This window comes from Colletotrichum orchidophilum (assembly GCF_001831195.1).
Source record: "Colletotrichum orchidophilum strain IMI 309357 chromosome Unknown Scaffold_56.1, whole genome shotgun sequence".
Classification (NCBI taxonomy): Eukaryota; Fungi; Ascomycota; class Sordariomycetes; order Glomerellales; family Glomerellaceae; genus Colletotrichum; species Colletotrichum orchidophilum.
This window is the reverse complement of record NW_019173012.1, coordinates 154,899-176,006: the sequence shown is the minus strand read 5'-3', so window position 1 is coordinate 176,006 and position 21,108 is coordinate 154,899. Positions and strand designations below refer to the sequence as shown.

At 51.8% G+C, this 21,108-nt stretch overlaps 8 protein-coding genes across 8 annotated transcripts; 3 read left to right on the top strand and 5 right to left on the bottom strand.

Moving 5' to 3' along the window:
• Nucleotides 1-261: 261 nt before the first annotated feature.
• On the bottom strand, nucleotides 262-1,173 carry CORC01_07166 (uncharacterized protein; the record flags this gene model as incomplete). Its single annotated transcript, XM_022618804.1, has 1 exon — nucleotides 262-1,173. One exon carries the CDS (start codon nucleotides 1,171-1,173, stop codon nucleotides 262-264), a length of 912 nt encoding a protein of 303 aa, XP_022474704.1.
• Nucleotides 1,174-2,272: 1,099 nt separating this feature from the next.
• CORC01_07165 (uncharacterized protein) lies at nucleotides 2,273-3,269 on the top strand (the record flags this gene model as incomplete). The annotated part of the gene is made up of 3 exons (XM_022618803.1): nucleotides 2,273-2,490; nucleotides 2,640-2,992; nucleotides 3,052-3,269. The coding sequence occupies 3 exons, from the start codon at nucleotides 2,273-2,275 to the stop codon at nucleotides 3,267-3,269; spliced, it is 789 nt and encodes a 262-aa protein (XP_022474703.1).
• A 679-nt stretch (nucleotides 3,270-3,948) lies between these two features.
• Nucleotides 3,949-5,022, bottom strand: CORC01_07164 (uncharacterized protein; the record flags this gene model as incomplete). Its single annotated transcript, XM_022618802.1, has 1 exon — nucleotides 3,949-5,022. One exon carries the CDS (start codon nucleotides 5,020-5,022, stop codon nucleotides 3,949-3,951), a length of 1,074 nt encoding a protein of 357 aa, XP_022474702.1.
• Nucleotides 5,023-6,370: 1,348 nt separating this feature from the next.
• On the bottom strand, nucleotides 6,371-7,327 carry CORC01_07163 (3-ketoacyl-CoA reductase; the record flags this gene model as incomplete). Its single annotated transcript, XM_022618801.1, has 1 exon — nucleotides 6,371-7,327. The coding sequence occupies one exon, from the start codon at nucleotides 7,325-7,327 to the stop codon at nucleotides 6,371-6,373; it is 957 nt and encodes a 318-aa protein (XP_022474701.1).
• Nucleotides 7,328-9,398: 2,071 nt separating this feature from the next.
• On the top strand, nucleotides 9,399-9,797 carry CORC01_07162 (uncharacterized protein; the record flags this gene model as incomplete). Its single annotated transcript, XM_022618800.1, has 1 exon — nucleotides 9,399-9,797. One exon carries the CDS (start codon nucleotides 9,399-9,401, stop codon nucleotides 9,795-9,797), a length of 399 nt encoding a protein of 132 aa, XP_022474700.1.
• Nucleotides 9,798-11,876: 2,079 nt separating this feature from the next.
• Nucleotides 11,877-13,481, bottom strand: CORC01_07161 (uncharacterized protein; the record flags this gene model as incomplete). Its single annotated transcript, XM_022618799.1, has 1 exon — nucleotides 11,877-13,481. One exon carries the CDS (start codon nucleotides 13,479-13,481, stop codon nucleotides 11,877-11,879), a length of 1,605 nt encoding a protein of 534 aa, XP_022474699.1.
• Nucleotides 13,482-14,867: 1,386 nt separating this feature from the next.
• CORC01_07160 (aldo/keto reductase) lies at nucleotides 14,868-16,031 on the bottom strand (the record flags this gene model as incomplete). Its single annotated transcript, XM_022618798.1, has 3 exons — nucleotides 14,868-15,563; nucleotides 15,619-15,639; nucleotides 15,696-16,031. The coding sequence occupies 3 exons, from the start codon at nucleotides 16,029-16,031 to the stop codon at nucleotides 14,868-14,870; spliced, it is 1,053 nt and encodes a 350-aa protein (XP_022474698.1).
• A 1,166-nt stretch (nucleotides 16,032-17,197) lies between these two features.
• CORC01_07159 (uncharacterized protein) lies at nucleotides 17,198-19,485 on the top strand (the record flags this gene model as incomplete). Its single annotated transcript, XM_022618797.1, has 2 exons — nucleotides 17,198-17,248; nucleotides 17,467-19,485. The coding sequence occupies 2 exons, from the start codon at nucleotides 17,198-17,200 to the stop codon at nucleotides 19,483-19,485; spliced, it is 2,070 nt and encodes a 689-aa protein (XP_022474697.1).
• Nucleotides 19,486-21,108: the final 1,623 nt, after the last annotated feature.

Sequence of the window (21,108 nt, the reverse complement as noted above, 5' to 3'; positions counted from 1 at the left end):
GAATTTTGATTCTCTGCTATTGAATCACCTGAGTATATGGCATACTAAGCATCGTCATATCAACTGAACAACATTTCAATTTGCTGCGGCTTCATGGATATCATCGCCTCTTGAAATTCAGCATGGCGACTGAGCGAAGTCCAATTAGACATGCGATCCGTGGAATTGAGTTTGCACTACGAAGCCACTCGGCAGAGGCCCTCCTCTTTTACCCTCTGTTCCTGAACCAACGGCTAGCATTGGCAGTTCAGTCGTTTGTAACTATGTCCTTATTCTAGCCGCTTCCAACTCTTGATCCAATATTCTTTCTGGCAAAAAGTGCCCATAGAACCCACTGACGCTCCGCGACAATCCCTCGGCTCCCAACATGCGTCCAACTAACTCCAATTTCATCCGATTCAACCGAACACGTGATTCAGGCGTCACAGGCTCCTTGCAACGTTCCCACGTCTCTTCGCGTGGCTGCCAGTAGACTGTGATGAAACTCCCAAACGGGCTGCTCAGGGCGTCCTCCTCCTCCAAGACGACATGTGAATCCTCGTCAGGGTGGTCCTCCAAGTAGCCCAGGGCCTCCTCCCATCGCTCCTCTAGGCGATCAATTACGATGATCCCCCAGGCGTACCATTCATCATGAATGCGCTCTGGGAGAAACCACGACTTGGCATCCACTAGATTAGCAATGGTAAGACGGCTATTCCTCTCCTGCTCAAAGTGGCGAATACAGTCCTCAGCGCGGTCGCGGGGCGTCAGCAGGGCGGGCTCGGTAGACGTTATGAACGCGACGACCTCAATCCTGTCCGGGTCGTTCTCAGCTCTCCTGCGTTCGCTCATGGTGCGATCGAACATGGCACGCGCCAGCCTCTCAGCCCGGGCCGCGTTCGCGCCAGGCGCAGTGTCGTAGATGATCAGACCGAACGGGGGCCGTTGGTCAGCGACGTCGGGGTTTCGGCTGGTTTCCAAGACAGAGTATGCGGCGAAGGCAGGTGAGCAGTCATGGCTGGGGGCCGGCTGGACAACCGTCAGTTCTCGGGGAGCTTTTGTGGCCATTGGCGTCCGGGGAAGCGTGGCTCCCTGCGTCTCCAGCTCCTCCACCCTCTCATCTTCATGGTCTTCCGGTTCCGGAATGCTCGGGTCCTCGTCGAGGATGCTTAGGCGTTGGCAGGCGAAACACATTTGGAGGTTTTTTTTTGCGATGGTCTCTTGCTCTTGTGTGATGCGGTTGATGGTTTGGCACCTCACCAAAAAACAAAACAGTTTTAGTCAGGCGGAAGAAGCAATTGCTTAAAGTAAGGTACTGGGGTAAGCAGAGTGTTTACTGGCTGCGAAGCAGTACACTGTGCTGTGCTCTATTAAAAGTGATTGCAAGGTGGAGAGAAATGGGCGCGACTTCACATTAAGACACCATACAGTACAATCCAAACCTGGCGTATGCCACTGTATTCAGTGCGCTCCGTCAGCTACTAATTAACGCCTATTATACCCTTTTCCTGCCACAGCAGCTTGATGGTAAGAGATACGCTGATTCCCGGTTTTGCGGGTGTAGAGATGCCCTCAATTAGACAAGTGTCCCTCGCTGTATAGTAGAACGTAGAATACTTTGGAAGTTTCGGCTTTCCAAAGCTGAAAAATGGCATACTATAAATCGACTCTCCTCGAATTTTTGAGTGATATATCTGCCTATCTCCCAACAATGACTTCTGTCTTACAGCTTTTTCTGAGGTTTTACTGAGTTAATCTCAATCCTCAGTGAACTATATACATCAGATATTTGATCGCAATCGACGCTATTGTATCTAAAGCTGCCGCTTACGATATGGATGGCGATTCTCCTCAAGTATGATCGACAGTCCCGGGCAACCGGCTGTTTTCTTTCATATTGTATTCCACGGAGTATCCTTGTGGCTCCGGCAAGCTGCATTAGCACCGACACCAAAACATGCCCCGGATATACCATACACCAGGAAATAATATGTCGCTCGGCTTTAGGTGCCATTTATTTCTATAAACCCGACGGCTGTTTCCGTCTGGCTCCATTGGAAGTGATCTCAATGCCACAAAGCGCCCGCACTAGCGCCGGTAGTAAGCTGCCTCGCGATTCGGGGATATCAAACTCAGCTCTTCGATAAGCCTTGGCGAGATTAGATTTCAGTGTGTAAAGCTTGGTATCCAAGGCATCACGGCTTGCAGATTTGTATGAGAACTGATTTAGAATTAGACATCTCGACATCCTTCATTGTTCAAAGAAGCCAGTAGGTTTCAGTTTCTACCTATCATGTCTTTTCCCCACAAACAAGTCCTTCTCGTAGGGGCTACATCGGGCATCGGAGCAGCAATGGCGGATAAGCTCATCAAAAACGGTGCGAAAGTCATCGCCGTCGGTCGGCGCCAGGAAAGACTGGATGCTTTTGTCAAAAAGCATGGCCCTACTCAAGCAGCTTCTATCAGGTTCGACATCACGGACAGGGCAGGCCTCGACGATTTTGTAAACAGGTCAGTACCTAGCTCAAGGTGCAAAGGTGCATGAAGTACTCACAATCCTCCGGGACCCTCCTCTACCTCACAATGTGCAAGACTCATGCGCGAACTTGATGCCTGCATCCGGAAAGCATAAGCGCATTATCATATTGACACTTACACAGGGTTGTTAACAATTTCCCCGATCTGGACTGCGTGTTCATCAACTCGGGTACCCAAAGCCAGATCAAATTATCACAGCCCAGTAGTGTTGACCTTGACGCCTTTCGTGAGGAGATCAACACCAACTTCTTGAGCGTCGTGGACATGTCCATCAAGTTTCTCCCGAAACTCCAAAACAAAGCGGTCCCGACAAGTTTGATCATAACCGGCACGCATCTTGCGCTGATTCCGGCGGTCACTATACCGGCATACTCTGCGTCCAAAGCAGCTCTGCATGCTTTTGTGTATTCTCTGAGGCAACAACTACAAGGTTCGAGTACCAAAATCATAGAGATTTGGCCTCCCCTGGTACAGAGTTAGTCAGCAAACTTTCGGTTCGAAATATTCAGGGCAGCGCTAACAGTTTTCTCGCAGCCGAGTTACATGATTACATGGGTGAGGAGACGGGTCGATCGATGGGAATGCCTGTCGACGAGTTTGTCGATAAGACATATCAGCAGCTCGCCTTGGGAACCGAGCACATTCTCGTTGGTTCAATTGGCCCGGAAGAACCATTCTTGGAGCTTGTCAAGGTACGACAGCAGCAGTCCGATGTACTTTCCAACTTCATGCTCTCGCATTTTGAGCTATAAAATGAGCCGGAAGCTCATGGGTAACTCTTCATATGTCATGCTCGTTCCAAGTAAAATGGGGTTTCCTCCCTTATTCAGGAGGGGGTTTCTGTCAAATCGGAGCAGTTTCCAGGCGAACAGCCGTATCCAAGACGCCAAAGTCTTATACTCAGAGCGGGTGTTGGACAATTTGGTACTCGAACAATGCCTACTTTTAAACACCGTTCTTTTCACGGAAATAATCCCAAATGTTGGTGTTATACCTAATTTGCCCAGGAGTCTCTTCCGCGGGCAACGGCTTTCGACACTCGTACTTCAACCCTGCTTCTGTTGTCTCGCATCAAATATTACTAACATCTGCAATGTTTCTCTCGCTTCATAACCCCTCTTAGTCCATCATCCATCGCTGTATCAGCTTCACATGCATGAAAGATGGGTCAGTATCATGATAAGTAGGTTTGGATTCGCTCGTCTCATGAAATCAATCTTTGAATAATACCTACTTGGGCTACGTAATCTATGATCTACCGCCGAAACCGTAGGAGAAAGCAAAAATGTGATTGGTACAATGCTACATCTGGTCACATCCTTTTCAGCTCATGATAGTCGCTGGTCTCATTAGGCCATCATCATCTATAGCATTGCTATCGAATTCCTGTTGCCTACTTTCACACGATAGGGCGCTGCGCCATTTGCGCAATCAGAGCACCGATTTCTCATGCTTCACGTAACCGCTCTCCCAGAAGCCTGGCCAATAATCAGGAATCTCCTCAATGATGAACCTTGAAAGAGCTGCGTTGGTCTCAGCCGGCTTCTCCATGTTCACCCAATGTCCAGCTTGCACAGTAACTTCGGTGAGGTTGCTACAAGCCTGGCGCATCGGCTCGGCAAACCGAGTGGTCTTGGTCTCGCACACGTAGTCGAAGGTCGCGTGGATAAGCAAGGCAGGCTTCTCGAATTTGCCGCCGTTTGGTGCCTTTGAGTTGAATTCGTAGTTACGCTCGTGGTTCAAGTAGTACGCCGACCCCGGCCAGTATCCCGTCTTTCGCATCGCCTCGGTGAACTCATCAAAAACCTCTCCATCGAGGAGAGGAGCCGGAATCTGGTCTGGAGCTGGAGGTTTTGGGATGCCGCCGAACCAGCCTCCATCCTTTCTGATTGTAGCGCTAAATGTGGGCTTCTGGGGGTGAATCGGCTTGCCCTTCTGCCACAAAGCCTTGTTGATTCCCTCAATATCCTTCTCGAACCATTCGACAGACTTTTCGAAATTTTCTTCGTAGTGGGCCATGTAGTCCCACTGTCCATAGGGATATTGGTCCTCAGGATAGACTTGGCGATTGATAAGAGGCAAAATGTTTTTCAGTCCCAAGTCGAGCGTGCGGTATGGAACACAGACGTTTACCAGCGCCTTGACAACTTCAGGATGCTGGGCTGCAACGGTTGATACGCACGGAGAACCCCAGTCATGGCCGATCCAGACGGCCTCCTTCCGACCGGTGTGCGCGAGGAGTGCCAGCAGGCCTTCGAGGATGCTCTGCTGGGAGTAGTCATCGATTACTTTGCGTGCTGTCGATTTGCCATAACCGGGCATATCCGGCGCGACGGCCCGAAATCCTAGCGCGCTAAACACCTTCAGCTGGGGTTCCCATGCTCGTGCAATCGCCGGCCAGCCGTGAACGAATATGAGGAGGGGTCCATTCACTGGACCATAAGCGAGATAGTGGATGTTTTTGTCGTCGGTGTAGCCAACGTCATATTCCTCGATGGTAGCCATTGCAAAGATTGGGATGAATTGACTCCAGGTTATGTTTCAGCAGAAGGCGTCGGAAGCCTGGTTCTTATACCTCAACGAACTTCAAAACTTCGCAAATGCCTGCCCGCTTTCCGTGGAACCTGGTGTAACTAGAAACAGGTAGATCACTTCCCAAAGGATTATCAATACGGGATAGATCAGCTGAGTAAAGCGCTCCTGCATACATGCTGCATACGTGTAGGCAACCCATCTGCGGCCTGCGTGACTGGACACGTTGTGTTCCCGCTTCTACGTGGCTGACCAAACGTTGCTCAGTGGTCAAAGTCCTTCTCGTCCGCGGACCCTGTTTCGGTTGGATTACTAATACCGGCATTGATAGGCACGTACGCACGCGGTGGTAAGAAGATTCCGCCGGTCCTCACCCGCTCTCTCTATTCTCGTCAGCCTGTCAACACCCTAACAAGCCGAAAAAAATCAACATAAATTTTATAGCTGTGAAGGCACTCCCTAGGTATTTTCTGAATATTTTTTAAGTAATTTATTTAGGCGATTTAGAAGGATTAGCTTCGTTAATGGCACTCAGAGACCGGCGGAATCTTCTGACCCCCGCATGGTTATGCCACCTTCGAACCCCCGCAATGCCAATCCCTGCGGTGTGCCAAGAACTAGGCAGCGTCATTGTCTCTGGCCTCGGCTTCGGAGGACTTGTATCAGCGCAGGTAGTAAACATATGTCGCAGTGCACCGCACAGTATATTGCCAACGGACACCGCTTACCACGGAACGACCGCTCCGTGGGTTCGCTCCGTACAGCATATAATTCCGTGATCCCGCTTAAGGGTTTTACTTGGCTTAATCAAGCCACTTACTATTATACATGCCTTCCGCTCGGTACCTCGCTTTGTGATACAATACCTTTGCCAGCAGGGCCAGGACCCTAAACGAGGGCTTGTAATTATGCTTGGTCTAAGTACATATAAGGAAGCTCGTAATGGACCAGCAAATTTTCGGGAAACGCCCTAGTGAATAGTCAGAGAAATCAGAGCGACTACTGGAATTATGAGTCGTCCATTGATCTAGGAATCATCAAACCAGTCTTTTGCTGGGTTTTGCCCTTGACTTGGGCTTACGGCAATTTGAACTTTTTGGGACACAGACCGCAGCCATCATCAGTCTTTTTAAATCTCCCTCATATCTTGTTGAATTATGGCCATCGCACTCTTTTGCTTCAGCGATACACAAAGAACGCTAGTAATCAATACAACTTTGAACAATCTTGTCCTTCATGTTAATGAATCATGATGCTTCATATCGTACAGCCTGATCGCAATCGTGAAGAGAGTGAATAGGGACAGACATTGAAGAGGGCATCATTTTCCCTTCCTATGAGCCTCAATCCTCTGCTTAAATAAGTCAGACATGGCCTTCACTCGCCACCACTCGGGCATACAATCAAAAAACGCCATCTGGACTGCGTGAGTAAACCACGGTGTCATCTCCAGCATGCCCCTCTGAGCTGCTCTGCCCGCTCTCTTCAAAGCCGCCTTGGCAAATTCCCTGCTGTTGGGGGATCCTAGCACCGTAGCGAGAGCGTTTGATTGCGTCTTGACGTCGTCAAATACGAGGCAAAGCACATCGACCTTCCTCTTCTCAGCTCTCATCTCTCTCGCAATGGCGTTGCTGAAGGACGAGACGAAACCCTTGGTTCCAGAGTACACAGCCACACCAGGCATTCCCACCCTCCCATCCGAGCTCACGTTGAGCACCAAAGATGGACCGTTCTTGGCAAGGATCGGGACCATAAGCCGGGTCAATTGTGCCATGAATCGCGCGTTGAGGTTGATGGTGTTGTCTACCTCTTCGGCAGTGTAGTCGTGTAGCGACCAGATCGCGGGCGGTCGAGCGGGCACGCCCCCGACATTGTTGACCAAGACGGTGATATTCAAGTCATCCATCTTGGCAACGGCAGCTTCCACCTTGTCGGAGGTGCTGGTTTTGGCATCAAATACGAGAATGCGGACCGCGATCTCGTTCTTATGTCGACGGAGACACTCGGACTCGATGAGAGCACGCGCGTCTTCCAAATCATCCTCGTTGTGGCCCAGTAAGACGATGTTGAAGCCGCTCAGCGCGAGCTCCTGCGCGCAGCCTAGCCCGATTCCCGCGGACGCGCCGGTGACGAGTGCCCAGGACTCATGCGAACCTTTTTTCTGATAGCGGGTCAACGGCACGGAGGGGAGTACCCATATTGCAACGAGGTCGTAGAGTTTGTAAATAATGTAGAGAACCCACACAAGACCAATGGCCTTGAGAGTCTGCTCAAACATGGTGGCGGGCGTTAGCTTGAAAAACCGAAGGCCGAGTTGATGTGATGGAGTTGGAAGAAGAAATCTGCTGGTTTCAACAAGGATCAGAATGAGGCCTTTTAGCGGAAAGTTCCAGGAGGGCTATCGCCTAGTCACTCGCTAATTAAGTTGTCTCCGCTATCCTAGCGGCGTGGGGACAAGGGCCATGCCACGGCGTGAGCATTGACTATCCTCGCAAGCTGAGCAAACATGAAGATGTCGAATTGACCTCAACAAACGTCCGATTTTCCCACATTTCATCTCATGTCACCACATTTCATTTGAACCTAATTCTGGAACGGGATAGACTCAGTTTTGTCTTGAATGTGACAACTTTCTCTCTAAACATATCGAGTACAGTTTAGTGCTCATCCCCTATGAGTGAAAACACCAACTAGTAAAAAAATATCTTATGATTGGCCGCCAAAGAAAGCATTACAATTGCCCAAACGGGCATCCGAAATGCCCAACCTGGTGAGGCGGAGAAGAGAACAGACAGATTCAGTGAACCTGAAAAACTATTTAATTCGCTCTTCCAGGGAGCGTTTCGGATTGCCCGCAAGACATAGTATCCCGAAGGGCCCACCTAGGTAGTTTCTGCAAGTTTTGCCAGTTTCATTTCCCCCGCTCTTTTTATGGTGTCTTCTAAAATATATTGGCAGCTCAGCTTGTTTGCTTTCACCTAGCTAGCTCCCTTGATGTTCTAATTCCAGGCTTGCGCACACAACGAGTGATCCTAATGGCCTCAGCGTCCTCATAAACTTATGTCATTTTAGAACGGGCCAGAGTAGTGCACTCCGATAAGCTGGTGTCAAGTACGGAGGTGCCGTTTCAAAGATTCTGCTCAGGCTGCTCAGAAAATTGAAATTCCAATAAAGATAAAAAGCTTCATATAAATTCTTGACATAATAACAAGGAAATCTAGAGAGACCATTTGTAACGGATATATAGGGGATATTCTGGCCTACCTTCTAGATACCAGGTAGACTAATATGTTAATAATATTGACCAGCTGATGACCATATACTGCCATAGCAGTCTAGTAGAATTTTTTGAATGGTACTTCCGTATGGGCAGCTTCATATCTAGTCTATCAATGGACTCCATCTTCCTGCACAAAAGTGAAGACCGGGATCGCCAACGAGATTTTCCACATATGAACACGAGTCCACTTAGAATACCTTGCTTTTGCTGATCGTACGAGAACAGTCGGGTATGAGTGCCATCCCAGTTAAAATTCCTCGGCCTCAGCACAAGACCTTGAGCTACTGGGATGCACAAATTGGGGGAGTACGCCCATTTCAAAACGTACAACCCCATATCATGCTTTCATGAGCAGAGCAATAAGCTTTGGAAATAACTAACATGATGCTCTCCACCAATATTCAGAAGTTCGCAGCGTTCCACTAGTACACAGTAAGCTCGGACTGGCCATGTTGCTCCATTGGGGCCTCGTCTCCTTGTTTATTTTGGTTTGTCTTCTACTCCATCCAGGCAGACCCGACGATTCATGTGAATAGCTTCCGGTCAAAAGAATCAGAGCCCTCACTCCAAAGGGGAAATTGTCGCTTTTTACTCGATGGCCTGGAATTGTCGAGTAATTTTCGGTCTTGTCAAAAGAAGCTCCTAGTTGTGAGACGGAGTAATGAGAAACTTTGATTGCAAAAGTTGCCGACTGGCAGCTCCATGTGCCTTGTATATATATCGTTCACCTACAATCATTGATTCATCGGTAGGCACCTCGCCATTGCGACGACTTGTGCAATTCTTAAGGCTAAATCAATCACAATGAAGTTCTTAAGCCTCCTTCAGCCGCTTGTAATCTCTTTACTCTCAAGCCCTTCGCTTGCTACTGTTTGTACTCCCTCTTCTGCTCCTGTGCAGGTTGTCACTAACATCGTATGTAGCTTGCCGTGAGAATCGATGATTCGCGCTATTATGTTGATCAATACTGAGTCGTCTCCAGGGTCACGCCGCTTACACAGTTCGAGACGAGGGTAGAGAGACATTGGTATTTACTAATGGCTATGAAGGCGGTCACGATGCTGTCACCATGGTCGCCATTACCGATGACGAGATCCTTGTCAAGACAGCATACAACAGCTATGACACGACACGTAATCGACTCTACCTGAGCCAAATTCTGATGGCATTGTGGAGACGAGAGGGTAAAGAAACGTCGGATTTGACATACCTCGGCTGGGAGAACGTCAACAACGACGGAGTCACCGACGCACTCGAGGGCGCTAGAGACTTCCTGGATCTTGGCTCCACAGAAGGCTTTACTCTGACATCAAGCGGAACTGATGAGGATATCTGGGATTTGTTTCGATACACGTCATTCGGAAAAGTTGCGACCAGGATCTGCGGCATAACTGGGAAAAGGGTCAGAAAGATTATAGTATCTAACAACAGAGGAGCGGACACAGTCACTTGGGTAATGGCCCTATAGCTCTGTTCCGATTTGATTTCTCAACCCAATACGGCTGAGTAACTAGGGAGGCTGGCGTGGATTCTTTAGGGGGCTCACTCAGCTATTGTACAATTTACCACATCTCACCATCAACACCTATTGCGTTATCTATTTTCATTGAGGGTAAGGAAAATAGGTTCAACTGCATTCGGTTCAAGTCAAATTCCCCCCATGTTAAAGTGCATACGTGTTACTACTTCACCACTACTAAGCCGAGCGTCCCCTGATACACGCTACTTCGTCTATACCATTGACACTAGATCATATTTCGTAATAGCTATGTATGTGGTGCTTAATAAAGGGCTGGAGGAAACTTATTGAGAGTTGAAAAGAAAGTAATATGCTTTTAGTATGTGTTTCTATAGGGTTGCGTAGTCTCTCATTGTCTTGCTAGATTCCTAAATACTTTATACACTGCATTCCCCCTTGTTTACGGTGAAAAAAGCTCTTTGGGATGCCTCTTCAACAATCAAACCGCGGCGAACAGACCCAGAATAACAATCGATAATGTAACCGAACTTGCCGCCTCATCCGTCTTCTGAATATGACTCATTGGAATCGTGTTTTCTTTGGACCTTGATGCTATGCTCTAGGAAGACTGAAAGGGATGACGACAGGGCGATCCCAAACGGTCTTGCCGTCATCCGTGCCGCCAACTCTCAATCCCATATTCTCGTCAGCCGGTCCATCTCGAAACACCAACTACTCGAAACCCCAACCGTGCTCCATCTCTGCTCTCTCTCAACTAGTCGTCCGAAAGTCCCAAAAATGCCGCTTTGGCATCCGTGGTTCCGGGCACTCCCCCTCAAGACTAATCAGTAAACACCTTCTGGCCGCCCTCTTCCCTGCGATAAATGTTGAAAGTCAAATCTGCACGCCCAAGTCCCCCATCCGCGGGGTGCGGTCCAAGACACCCGCCGAAGCTGCCGGCCATCGATCCGAGATAGACGGCCTACCCGTTGCGACCGAACCGAGTGACGTACTCGCGTAGACTGTCTCCTCAGTGTCGGTTTCAACTCATCGCAAATCGGGAGGCTCATACTGAGAGGGAGAGGGGGGAAGAGAGAGAGCAATGATGACGGTATGGTATTGCTATAGACTTGGCAACCCAGGAACACTAGATTCAATCCGCACCCTCATGCCTCCCACCTCCGTTACTTCAGTTAACCCAACTCACCTTTTGTCTCCAAGTAAACTACTCCGTAAATAGCAAAGACTCTTGCTTCCAAGCGCACCTGAAAGGGGCCATACTAGAAAATGGCGCGGAAGATCAGTATCTCGCCAGACGAGAACTTGCCCAGTCTAGATGCTCATGAGTGGCCAATTGCAAGGATCCCACGTGGAGCCAGTCCGTTCAACATGGAGCACGCCCCGGGCAGGCCGGGAGTGTTCATCGCTGGAGCCACCGCGCCACTGTTTCATGTCAACCGAATTTTAGCAGTCCCTTCAAGTTTTCACTTACCTGGCCTTTACGGATGCCAAGAAAATATCGATTTTGGACTTGTGGAATGGTGGGATAGGGGAAAAGGAAGGGGGTGGAAGGATTCGGACAGACGAAATCCAGATGATCAACAAGCGGCGGTTGACAACGAGGGGCTGCGATGAAGGTTAAGAGTTAGACAAGTGTGTTGACGAGTTGTGCTGCTGCGCAGCAATTTCGCATCCATTTGAAGGTTGTTCAAGAAACAAAAGACTACCACCCAGCAGCTGTCAACACCTTCATCTCGCTGCTTTTCTAACAAGCGTTTCATGGATCCAAACCGATATCGTCTATGGTAAACAATGACAAGAAGAGAAGAGAACAACAGGCAGTGGGGCTAAACTCCCCAGATGCAGTGAATCAAAAAGTATCGCAATGACCATGATCATTTTTCCCCCTCTTTGAATCTGCTGCGACAGCTAAAAGTTTGTTGTGACCATGCTGTTGGAATCCAAAACCCAGGGTATCCACCGACCCCAGTATGAAAATGCCAATACCCGTGTCGAAGACAAGAGAACAAACCAGAATTTCCCCAACGCCGTTTGGTGTTGTGCCGACACCATGCATGCAATCAGCGCCTAGTCCTCGCGCTCCCTGTCGCTATCATCGCCGCTATCGGTGAGGTCGACTGCCTTGGTGGCTTCAGCCTCGGTCATCTCTCGCCATGTACTCCAGCTCAACATGCCAAATGCGATCATGATCATGACACCGCCGATGAGAGCTGCAGCGCTGAGCGGCTCGCCAGTCCGCAGCCAGTCCGTAATAGCAACGATGAAAATCGTCAACAGACTTGCAACGCTGGACAAGACAGGGCTAGTCAGACTGATCAAGACTAGAAAACTGCCGGCAAAAGTCGCATTCATAATGACACTGCAGAGAAGCATCCAAGCCGTGTAGCCAGTCGGCAGGTCAAACGTCTCGACACCAGTCCAGTGCAGAATGGGAAGCGGAATCCATAGCACCGTAAGCGTGAAGACACCGATGCAAGAACCGATCGTGTTAGCGAAAATCATGCCGCGGTTAGGAGTACAGCCTTCAGGCGGGCAGGCATATCGCTTGTAGAGCACCTCGTAAAGGCCGTACAGGACGGAACCAACGCCAATGATCAGATTGCCCGTGAGGCGGTTGCCGGCCTCTTGCTGGTGAGCGGCATCGTCCTCGCCCGGGCTAGTATCACCGTACGCAACGATCAAGACACCAGCAATGGCCACGATAACGGCAAGAGACTTGTCCAGGCGCAGAGGCTCCTTGAGCAGCGGAACAGAAAAGACGTAGGCGAAGAAAGCCGAACAGTTGTAGATGGCCGTCAAATCCGAGGGCGTCGTCAAATTGACAGCGACGTACCAGCTCAGGCCACCGATTGTCAACGCAGTAGTTATGAAGGCGGTGGTCTTGATGATGTAGGTCCATGGGGATACGCGGGGCTGTGGGCTTGGTCGAGCGTAGTCGAGGTCCTGTCTCTGGACCATTATGGCGGTGGTGTGAAGCAACTCGGTGTGTCTTCGCCAAAAGGATGGCCATGCAACTTTGCGCTTATTGATTCGCAGGATCAGTAACTGGATTGGCCAGAGCATCGCCCAGGAGCCGTGGGTCAGGTAGAGCATGCAGTAGGCCTTGTCCCAGTGCAGTTCCTGTTGGATGTAGGCTGACAGCTCGGTCTGGACAACAAAGGAGAACAGACTGAGAACGAGGAAGAACGCCGCGTAGATATATTTCCTCCGCGCGTTGGCTGTGATGGTCGAGGGAGAGTGGGCTCGCATGGTCGATCCGCGAGAGAAAGCCGGTCGACTCGGGGTCAGCAAGGGGCTGGCTCCTCGGGAGCGAGTTGAATAGCTCCTGCCACGGTGGTCTTCATCTTCGTCGTCCTTTGCGTTCAGAAGAGGTTGTCCTGAGCGGGAATTGTGGTTTCGGAGGAGGGGGGGTCGTTGGCTGTCCATGTCGTCGTCTTGGTCGTCGTAGTCGTTTTTGAAGTAGTCGTCGTCGCCGGATCGCAATGCATCAAATTCGGCCAGGCGCTGGTCGAGCCCAGGGCTCACTCCAGGGCTACTGGTACCACTACCGATGTAATCTGAAATGTTGGAATCGCATGTGGTTGCGCTCAAAGGAGGGTTATGAGAATGGTCGTGTCGCAAATGGGGGAGGTTGAGGGTTCCGTCCGGCCCTGTGTTGAGTCTGGGAGGCATAAGAAGGGATGAAGGCAACGTCAGAATGGAAGGGGGAAACTAGGAGATTATAGCGAGAGATAAGAGGGACCGAGAAAGAGCACAGAGAAAAAGGCTAATCAAGAAGGAGTGACATGAATGGGAAAACCAAATGCTGCATGAGCTGCAAATAGGCTCGAGTAAGGAAGGGAAGGGGTACGCGGTAAACGTAGTATGCGAGCCGACTGCTTGGACTTGCTGCTGGGGCTCTTTTGGGTCGGGAATGGATGTGTACAGTTGGACACTTTTTGGGAGTGGATACTGGGTGGACTGGCGCAAGTTGCAAACGCAGGCCTCGGGACGGGATGCAGGAAGATGCGGACGGCGACTCGGGATTGTTGGAAGGGAAAGGCAGCCCGACATTGCGCATCTCGTTACAATGGGATGGAAGGTACGATAAGGTACTGGGCAGACGACCAAAAGAAAGTACTCAGTAGGTATCCAATCACGCGATTAGTGGTGACGAACTACATACACAGGACTTGACAAGGTGACTTTCTATAGGCCCATCGCCCATCCCTAAGGCTCCTTATGTCGCTAAGATTCGGCTAATATAGCTGACTTCCTGCCCACACTTGGCACTGGCCAGGCTGGCGGGCGTGGCCCCGCGTGGGCGGTTCGCGCGAAAGGGTCTTCCCTCCATCTTTTCCCCCCACTACTCCCCTCGGTCTCCTGCACACGCAACACGTCCATGTCTCCAACACCCAGCCATCCAACCTTACGCAGCCTCTCCGCCGCTATTGCTCCCACACTATTCCAGTACTTGCGGATGCTAAGGCAACCGTAAGAGAGGTCAAGGACAACTCGTCTGGTCCCGTCGCCAGTTCTGCTCCTGTCTTGCGCACCGTCTTCTCTGCCCTACCATTGTACCGAATCAAGTACCCAGATACCACACCCTTCTGCCAATTCTCGCGCACGTCACAAGTTGCGGTCAGAAGCGTCGTGACAAGCCTGTCACCTGCGTCCGATAACTCTGGCGAGGTCAGCCTCAAACATGTCTTAGCGTGCCCGGCTATCGTAGCAGGCCACTGAGGCGGCACAACCATTCAGCGACAGCGGGAGGGCCTCAAAACCACACTTCCCCTCGGCCCATGTTCCATCCTCCTCCGGCCTGACGCCATCACGCATCCAGTCGCATGACTGGACACTCGGACATTGGCCCAGCTGCCACACCTGCAAAAGCAAACCCTCACATCTCGCGCCAGAGATCGCTTCAAGAACAGGGTATATTCATGTGCGTCGATTTTGACATCTGATAAGATCATTTTTTCGTTATTTTACAAGGCCGCAAGGACCGGCTTGTCTGCCTTTCTACGACATTTCGCATCTCGCTTCAAAATTCTGCCCGTCCATCGTAGTTCAGCCCGATCACTTGGCACCGGCGCTGAACAAAGCATCCCGGGTGTCGTACTTGTACTCGAGATCCAAGTGCCAGTAGTTGGTCGTGTCCGCCTTGGAAACAGCCCACGCCTGATCAAGCGCCTGGACAACCTGCTCCGGAAGGGGTCCCTTTTCGAGCTGGTTGAGGTTGTCCTCGAGCTGCTGCACGCTCGATACGCCAATGATGATGCCGTCGTTGCCATCCTTGATCTTCAGGCCCGAGTGATGCACCGTCCATCGCAGCGCCGTCTCAATCATGGTCAGCCCGTTCTTCTCCACCGCCTGCTCGATTGTCTGAAGAGCCTTGAACGTGCTCTCGCGGAAGTAGCGCTTGCGGTAGTTGCCCCCCGTGCCGTGGTTGTCCGAGAAGCGGCCCTCCGTTGGAACGATGTCCTTGGACTTGATCTTGCCCGAAAACAGACCGCCGGCAATGGGGTTGTACACGACGAGGTCGAGTCCATAGCGGCGCAGAGCCGGAATCAGCTCGGGCTCGATGCTGCGTGTGATGACGTTGTACATGCCCTGGTACACCGTCGGGCGGACCCAACCGTTGTACTTGGCAGTCAAGACCACTTCGGCCACCTCAAACGCGGTGAAATTGCTAAGGCCCAGCTTCACGAACTTGCCTTGCTTGTGGAGCTTGTCCAGAGCCTCAAGTGTCTCTGCAAATGGGGTTGCGCGATCCTGTAAGCCACTATTAGTCACTATCCGAGACCATACTTGGGACACCAGCTAGTACCGCAGCATGGAGGTATAAGATCTGTCAACGTAACATTAGTTTGACCCCTGACTAGATACGTTTTCTTCTTCACTCACATCGACGGAGTCGGTGCCGAGCTCCTTTAAGCTAGTTTCGACGGACTCGATCACCCTGGCCCCGGCATGATCGCCAGGCTGTCCGGGATACTGAACCTTTGTGGCGAGCGTCAACCCCCTCTCCTTCCACTTGGCCTCGCGAGTGAAGGCCTCCTGCTTCCTGCCAACGTACACACGAGCCGTGTCAACCTCGTTGTAGCCGCGGCTTTGAAAGACATCGAGGGCCTTGTTGTAAGTCTCCAGATCAGTGATTCGGGCGCCGGCGGATTCATCAGGTCCGAAGGTCATGAGACCCAGGATGATGCGGTCCTTCGGGTTTGAAGCGACAAGAGGCATGACGGAAGCTGGGTATCCTTGAGTAAGTCGATTAAGGCAGGGTGGAGAGAGCTGAATGTCGGAGTAACTATATTGAGAAAACGTACGAACCTTGAGAAGGTGTTAAGAAAGGGGAGCGTCGAGTTTTATATTAGGCTTCTTGTTCCGGTGTGGATATCGCGAGAATGCCAATGGTTTAAGTTGCGAAGCGATGTCGTGATCAAGTAGGCTCGACAAACTGCTTCGGAGTGGGCTTCTTGGGAGTCAGACGGCATGGACCCCACCATCTTGGCGGGGTAGGCCAATACGTGCGACATCTGAAGACGTCACGGCGCCGATGCGGCCAGCGAAGGAAGGATTACTAATGATAGGCATGCGGTTAAGCTGCAACTCTACCATGCCGAAACCCCCGGGATCGGATAGGAGTCAACCAGTTACACGTCGGATCTTTGGCAAACATTCAATACAAAGGTTGTCCGCCGGCAAACACTCCGACATTGTTTGTTTGAACAACTGAGCTGTTGTTGTAAAGGCGGCAGGCGGGCACTTTTTGTCTGTAAGAGAATGGAGCCTTGACAGTTGTCACATACCGGGTCGCATTTCTTTCTCCAAGCGGTAAAAAGGAAGAAGGAAACTCATGAGAGAATACTTGTTGGCAAGTCACCGTGGTGACCTTAAAGAGCCACAAAGAGGCCTTTGGGGAGGATCCCCAGGTCTTTGCCGACGGTACGGGGTAAAGTGAAGCTCGGACCCACATTGACAAAGAAAGACACGTGACTCCTGCACTTGTTTTGAAGGGCTCGAAGGAGGCGCCCCTTGGCCCCTGTATTGACGCTCGGGCCCTCTTTTGAGCGCAGCTGCTTTAAAGTGCCTTTCGCGTAAATGTAATCTGAAGAAGGCGCGTCTCGCGTCGTCGACGTGCCCTTTCCCTCAACCCCCAAAGTGCATCCACTCAACCTGGTGAAATTTCCGTGATACCGGTCCTCAACCCGAGCCTCACCGACCCTCGCCTCCACAACTACCTGTCCTGCCCCGAACAAAACGCCACATTAACTGCTCCAATCGCCCCCTCTTTGAAAGTCCTCTCTCGTCGAAGTCCTGCCGCTGATCGGAAACGCTGCCAACGTGCCTCCTGACGCATTTACGAGTTGTCCGCAGGGCCTGTCCCTTGCTCCAGGTCACCGACGATGGTTAAGGGCAATGCGCAACCCGGCGTTTACAGCGCCACATACAGTGGTGTAAGTGCTTTTCTCATGGATTTGGTGAAGTCTCTGCTCAACCTCTCGGATTTCCGAGACACTGTCATCCGAAGCACCGGGTCGGACTGGACGCTTACATTCCCTTCGGGAACGGGGATGGCTTCAATCGTCGGGGTCGGCCGAGAGATGCCCCATGCCAACCCCGGTTCTGTATTTGCCACAATTACGAGACCGATGCTAATTGATCGATCCTCTAGATTCCCGTCTACGAGTTCCAATTCGGAGATGACCTCAAGGAACATGTCATGCGACGGCGCCAAGATGACTGGATCAACGCAACACACATTCTCAAAGCCGCCGGCTTCGACAAACCCGCCCGGACACGCATTCTTGAGCGTGAGGTACAAAAGGAAAAGCACGAAAAGATCCAGGGCGGATACGGAAAGTACCAGGGCACATGGATCCCTCTCGACAAGGGCGTCGCCCTCGCCCAGCGCAACAACATCTATGACCGTCTGCGCCTCATCTTCGAATACACTCCAGGCGAGCAGAGCCCACCCCCGGCTCCAAGACACACAAGCAAACCAAAGGCACCAAAGAAACCCGCAGTGCCTAAATGGCCAAGTACGAACTTCACACAGCAGCAGCAGCAAGCAGCATCACAGGCACAGCCGTCTGCCAACCAGATGCAAGGCGCGCCGCCGCCAGAAGAGTACGAAGTCGGCGACTCGATGATGAATGACGATGATACCCCTGACAACCTGACCGTTGCTTCCGCCTCGTATATGGGCGAAGACGACCGCTATGACATGACCCACCAATCCACCGGCCACAGGAAGAGGAAGAGGGAAGAGGCCATCCAGGACTTGACGCAGCAGCAGCATTCCGTCTATGGAGACGAGCTTCTCGACTACTTCCTCCTCTCAAGGAACGAGAAGCCAGCATACCGGCCTGAGCCACCGCCAAATTTCCAACCGAATTGGATTATCGACTCGGAGGAGCATACGGCGCTTCACTGGGCGTCGGCTATGGGCGACGTGGACGTCATAAAGCAGCTACGGCGCTTCGGTGCCAGTCTGAATGTTCAGAACGTGAGGGGAGAGACTCCTTTCATGCGCGCTGTGCATTTCACAAACTGCTACGAAAAACAAACTTTTCCTCAGGTCATGAAGGAGCTATTCGAGACCGTTGATGCGCGTGATGCGACGGGGAGCACGGTCATCCACCACGCGGCAGTGATGAAGAACGGCCGAGTCGTCAGCCACTCGTGTTCGAGATACTACTTGGACAACATCCTGAACAAGTTACAAGAAACGCACGACCCTGCCTACGTGCAGCAGCTCATCGATGCGCAAGACGAACAGGGAAACACCGCCCTCCACCTGGCGGCAGAGCGCAACGCGAGGAAATGCATCAGGGCACTGCTCGGGCGACAGGCTTCTACCAGCATTCCCAACCATGAAGGCGTACGGGCGGAGGACCTCATCGCCCAGCTCAACGCCACGAAGAAGGAGCGGGGTCCTCAGCGATCATCGTCACCCTTTGCACCAGACTCCCAGCGTCACGTCTCATTCCGCGACGCAATGCCAGAACGCATGACGACGAGCAAGAAGCTCAACCTCTCGTCCTTCCACTCAGAGGCCGCGAACACGGTTCAATCACGCATCACCCCGCTCATCATTGAAAAGTTCCAAGACCTCGCGGGGAGCTACGACGAGGAGCTGACCGAAAAGGACCAGGCGGAAAAGGAAGCCCGTCGCATCCTCTCCAATACCCAAGCCGAACTCGCCGCGGTACACCAGCACATGGCCGAGCTCGAGGCCCAGCTCGAAGCAGACGACGGCGCAGCGGCGATCATCAGCGAAGCCAACCGCGCCAAGCATCAGGTCATGTCCCTCATCACACATCAAAACCGCCTACACGTGCAGCAGGCTGTGGACCAGGAGATCAATATGCTCAACGGCGACGCCAACGAGGCCTCGTACGAGGATCGTCTCGAGCTGGCGAGGCAGCTGCAGGCCATGCTCTCGGAGCAGAGACAGTCAGAGTCTGACTACGTCGAGGCGCTCAGCATGGTTGGCACAGGCGAGAACATTGACAAGTACCGCCGGCTCCTGCGCAAGTGCCTACCCCCAGCTGACGCGGAGAACCTCGACGAGAACCTCGACAACCTCATCGAGATGATGGAGGAGGATCGTGACCTGCCGGGCGACGGCAGCGGCCTCGAACCCATGGACGTCGGGATGGGCGGAATCGGGATCGGTATTGGCATGTGACTACAGGCCACGTATCTTGAGCAATCACCGGTTGCCTAGGTTGTCAGATGGATGTCCAAGGACGTTTATCTTTTTCTACAAAGGGTGGTTTTTCGGCTTCCCTATTTGGGGAGTTCATCTTTGTCAGATTCAATAACGTTTTCGATCATGGGGCGAGGCGGCATTTCGACTTGACACGACGCGAGCACAATTGGTGGTGGCCTTTTTTTTTTCAAAAAACAAAAACAAAAAGGGGTTCAGGATTGATGGGTTCTTTGGCGGTTCAGGCATGATAGGGCAGGGCAGGGCAGGCAAAGCAGGCTACTTGTGTTTTTTTGTGTTTCTTGTCGCGATTTATCTTACTTTGAACTGGCGTTTAAAGGTGGACGAGGAGAAACGGGAGCGAAGATGTGAGAAGAGGCATGTTGGAGAGGGGTGAGGGCAGAAGGAAGAAGGGGGAGGTGGGTGTGAGTATTGGACTCTAGGTCTTGGAGTGTTTGTGTAATGTCTAGCAGACTCGATCAAGGGAGATCCGCAACGATCAGTAGACTTACTCCCATGCATTCAATTCCATGGGGAGTGAAAAACAAAACGCCTTTCATCATACGCCGAATATCCGGTTAGGGTACCCAGGTGCCCTTTCTCGGTCATCTGACGACGGCGACCGAGACAGGGATAGACGGAGGCGGCAGCCACCGTTCACGCCTGGGTGCGATCGGGACTCGAAACCTCGGACGTGTCAGCCTGGCCCTATGTTGAGTTGTTGTGGACGAAGAGGCTTCCGTGAGGCTGGCTGACGTCCATGTTGGTAGTGCTGTCAGTCAGCCAGCGCAACGCCATCATCCGTATCTTACGCCTCCGTCGTCTCCGGAGGGCTGGAGCACCAGATGCGGCATAACAAGAGATCACCATTCGCACATTGCTCACAAGCACACACGTCAGGGCGTTGAGAAAATATCACCCGTTTGGGCGGTACAGTGGGTGAATATGCCCGTGGGACCGGATGTGAGATCGCTTCATCGAGAGAGAATGGCGTCAGCTCAATGATCAAAACTCACCGCGACGATCATGACTCGACGTCGCGAGAAAGCCATCTGACAGTCGCGTGTCGCCCGAGGCGCCCGAAGCCGTAGGCGGAATTGCGCCTGTCCGATCCAACAGGTCTTGGCAGAAGGCTTCTTTCTGACTGCACTTTGCGTCTAGTCTTGATGATGAAGAAGGGAGGACAAATTTTGTCAAGATGCAGGGCTGACTCAACTTTGTCGTTGGCTTTCGGGTGTGGGACAGAGCCGCCAGTTCCGACGCTGAGGTAGCTTGGTCTCAAGTTGTGAGCGACGATTAGACCTGGGGATCCGGTGTGTTGTGATGTCCCAATCAAGTCGTTGCTGAGGGCATACTTACCTAAGAAAGACACTCAACATGGTTACACTGACGAAATGTAAGCTTGGCATGAATCATCAACCGCATTTCTTATGGCACTAGAAAAATGGACTTTTGAATCCTGGCCGTGGGCCAAGAGCAGGAGGCCACGGGCATTAAGCGTGTCGCAACAGCCAAGGCTGAGGGGATGTCGTAACCCAGCCTGTCGCGTTCCAGCATGAGGCTCCCAACGTGAACAAGTGCTGATGGCCTTCCGAAAGCCTC